Source organism: Phytophthora parasitica, assembly GCF_000247585.1.
Source record: "Phytophthora parasitica INRA-310 unplaced genomic scaffold supercont2.45, whole genome shotgun sequence".
In the NCBI taxonomy this organism is placed as follows: Eukaryota; Oomycota; class Peronosporomycetes; order Peronosporales; family Peronosporaceae; genus Phytophthora; species Phytophthora nicotianae.
Window position 1 is genome coordinate 84,387 of NW_008649031.1, and position 2,572 is coordinate 86,958.

At 58.7% G+C, this 2,572-nt stretch overlaps 2 protein-coding genes across 2 annotated transcripts; one reads left to right on the forward strand and one right to left on the reverse strand.

Annotated features, from left to right (window-relative positions):
* Positions 1–343: 343 nt before the first annotated feature.
* Positions 344–736, reverse strand: PPTG_14880 (hypothetical protein; the record flags this gene model as incomplete). Its single annotated transcript, XM_008912220.1, has 1 exon — positions 344–736. One exon carries the CDS (start codon positions 734–736, stop codon positions 344–346), a length of 393 nt encoding a protein of 130 aa, XP_008910468.1.
* Positions 737–974: 238 nt separating this feature from the next.
* Positions 975–2,540, forward strand: PPTG_14881 (hypothetical protein; the record flags this gene model as incomplete). Its single annotated transcript, XM_008912221.1, has 2 exons — positions 975–1,376; positions 1,419–2,540. The coding sequence occupies 2 exons, from the start codon at positions 975–977 to the stop codon at positions 2,538–2,540; spliced, it is 1,524 nt and encodes a 507-aa protein (XP_008910469.1).
* Between the last annotated feature and the right edge of the window lie 32 nt (positions 2,541–2,572).

Genomic DNA, 2,572 nt, shown 5'->3' on the forward strand with positions numbered 1-2,572 from the left:
GAAAAACTATCCCAATCGTTGGTTGGCAAGAAACGCCATCTGCCATCCAATGAAATGGACAGGATTCTTCAAATCATCCACCTTGGAACTATAATGGATAAGAAATGAAAGTTTTGCCACATTGCTCCACAAATGGCAAAAAAAAAATGCAAAACTATCCCAATCGCTGGATGGTAAGAAACGCCATCTGCCATCCATTGAAATGGACAGGATTCTTCAAATCATCCACCTTTGAACTATAATGGATAAGAAATGAAATATATTCCACTTGGGTTTCTATGTGGCAATAAAATGTAAAACTATCCCATTGAATGGATGATTAAAGATCTTATTAACTATGGCTTCAAATTCGCACGATCGCGATGCGGTGCTCATCGAGCGCCTTTCCCGTGTCGAGGCGGATATGGTTGGTCGTCGCGTCCAAATCAAACTTGTAAGTGGCCAAAACCTTCTCGCCGTCACGCTCGACGCCGCATCTGAGCGCGTTGAACACCGTGTTGATGCTGTTCAGCAGAAAGACCACATCGTCGTTAAAAGCGCGCCCAAGCGGCTCGGTGTCTTCCGTCGTGATCCGCGCCGCGAGCTTCGCGACCTTCTTGCTGTGTAGCACCGGCTCTTCCTTCGCGACGTAAGCGCACACGTCCACGATGTCGATGTCCAGTACGAGCTTCAAGTACTTCCACAGCGGGTACGCCCCATGGTAGAATATGTAGTAGTTGAACTGGTCAGGAGACATTATATTATAAAGTTTAAGGTGCCGATTCGTTTTTTTCCGCCGTCGGTTGCAAGCAAGAGCGATGCGAAAGTCTTCACTCAAAGTTACCGGTTTGGACGGTGGACATTGTCGACGCTACTTGTAACATATTATCAAGTGGCGTCGGGTGCCAATTCGTTTTTTCTCCTCCGCCGTGATCGGTCGCAAGCGGAATAACGTGCGAGAACAATACAATCAAGTAGACACAGTATATCACGCAATGCCACCAATGCCACCACTGAAGCCGGCCTCGACGGCCGCCACCGCCTACTCGACATGCTACCCGGAAACGGAGGTGTCGCGCGTGTCCTTCCACCTGATGAGCGGCGACGACCACGCCAAGGCGTCCAATTGCACCATCGTGTCCAAGGACCTCTTCAGCAACGACCGCCCCATCGACCAAGGCATCTACTCGCTCAGCATGGGGACCACCTCGTACAGCTTCCGCTGCAAGACCTGCCAGAACATGCGCGACCGCTGCCCGGGCCACTTCGGCGCGGTGCAGTTGCGCTACCCCGTCGTGAACGCGCTCTTCCGCGGGGAGGTGCTGCGCTGGCTGCGCCGCGTGTGCCACGGCTGCGGGGCCGCGCTGGGCAAGACCTCCTCGTCGGCGAAAGCCGCGGTGTGCCCCGCTTGCGAGCTCGAACAGCCGTTCGTGTAAAAGTACCCGAAGGAGCCCATATTCCTGCTCCGGCGCGACGCGGCCACGGGTGAGGAGAGGCGCTTGTTCAACGACGAAATTGAGCGCATCTTCGACCGCGTGGACAGCCAGGTCAGCTACCACCCTTCCGCGCTGCTGCTGCGCACGGTGCCCGCGGTGCCCAACAACGCGCGCCCGGACGTCCGCAAGCTCAAGTCTTCCACGCGCTCCAATAATAATGACACCACCACCTTCATCAAGAACGTGGTCTCCACCAACGAGATGGTGCCCCTGCTGCTGACGGAGGAGGACAAGGCCGCGCACGAACCCGCGCTGAACTTGCTGGAAATCACCCACAGCAACATGGTGCGCGACCCGGCCGGCACGGCCACTTCCAGCCGCATCGTGGGCAGCAACGGGCAGGCGCTGACGAGCCTCGGGGCGCGCTTGCGCGGCAAGGAGGGCCGCATCCGCGGCAACCTCGAAGGCAAGCGCTTTCAGCACGGCGCCCGCTCGGTCATCTGCGGCGACAACAACATCGACATCGACGAAGTGGGCATCCCCATCTCAGTCGCCAAGGTGCTGCAAGTGCCGATGGTCGTGCGCGAGTACAACATCGACGAGGCCATGACCTACTTCAGCAACAAGAGCTGCGCGTACCCGGGGTGCAGCAAGCTCGTCAAGGGCGACACGGGCGCCACCTACCACATCGCCTCCATGAAGGACGGCATCGCGCTGGAGTTCGGGGACACGCTCTACCGCGACCTCGTCGACGGGGACGAGGTGGCCATGAACCGCGCGCCGTCGCTGCTCTACAGCGCCATTTCGGGCCACCGCGTGCGCGTGCTCGGCAACGGGGACACCTTCCGGCTGTCCGTCAACGTGGCCGACACGCTCTACGGCGGGGACTTCGACGGCGACGCCATGAGCGCGTACCTGCCGCACAGCATCGTCGCGCGCAACGAGTGCGGCCTGCTCAGCAACCTCAAGCGCTGGTTCATCTCGCTCAAAGACAGGTCCCCCGCCATGGGCGTCTACCACGACAACTCCATCGGCATGGCCGAGCTCACGCGCAGCCACGTGCCTTCTTCGCGTGCTCGTGGAGCCTGCTGCGGCGGGGAGCCGACAAACTCGAGAGCCTGCTGAAGAGCGTCGTGGACGAGAGCAACCGCCGGCGT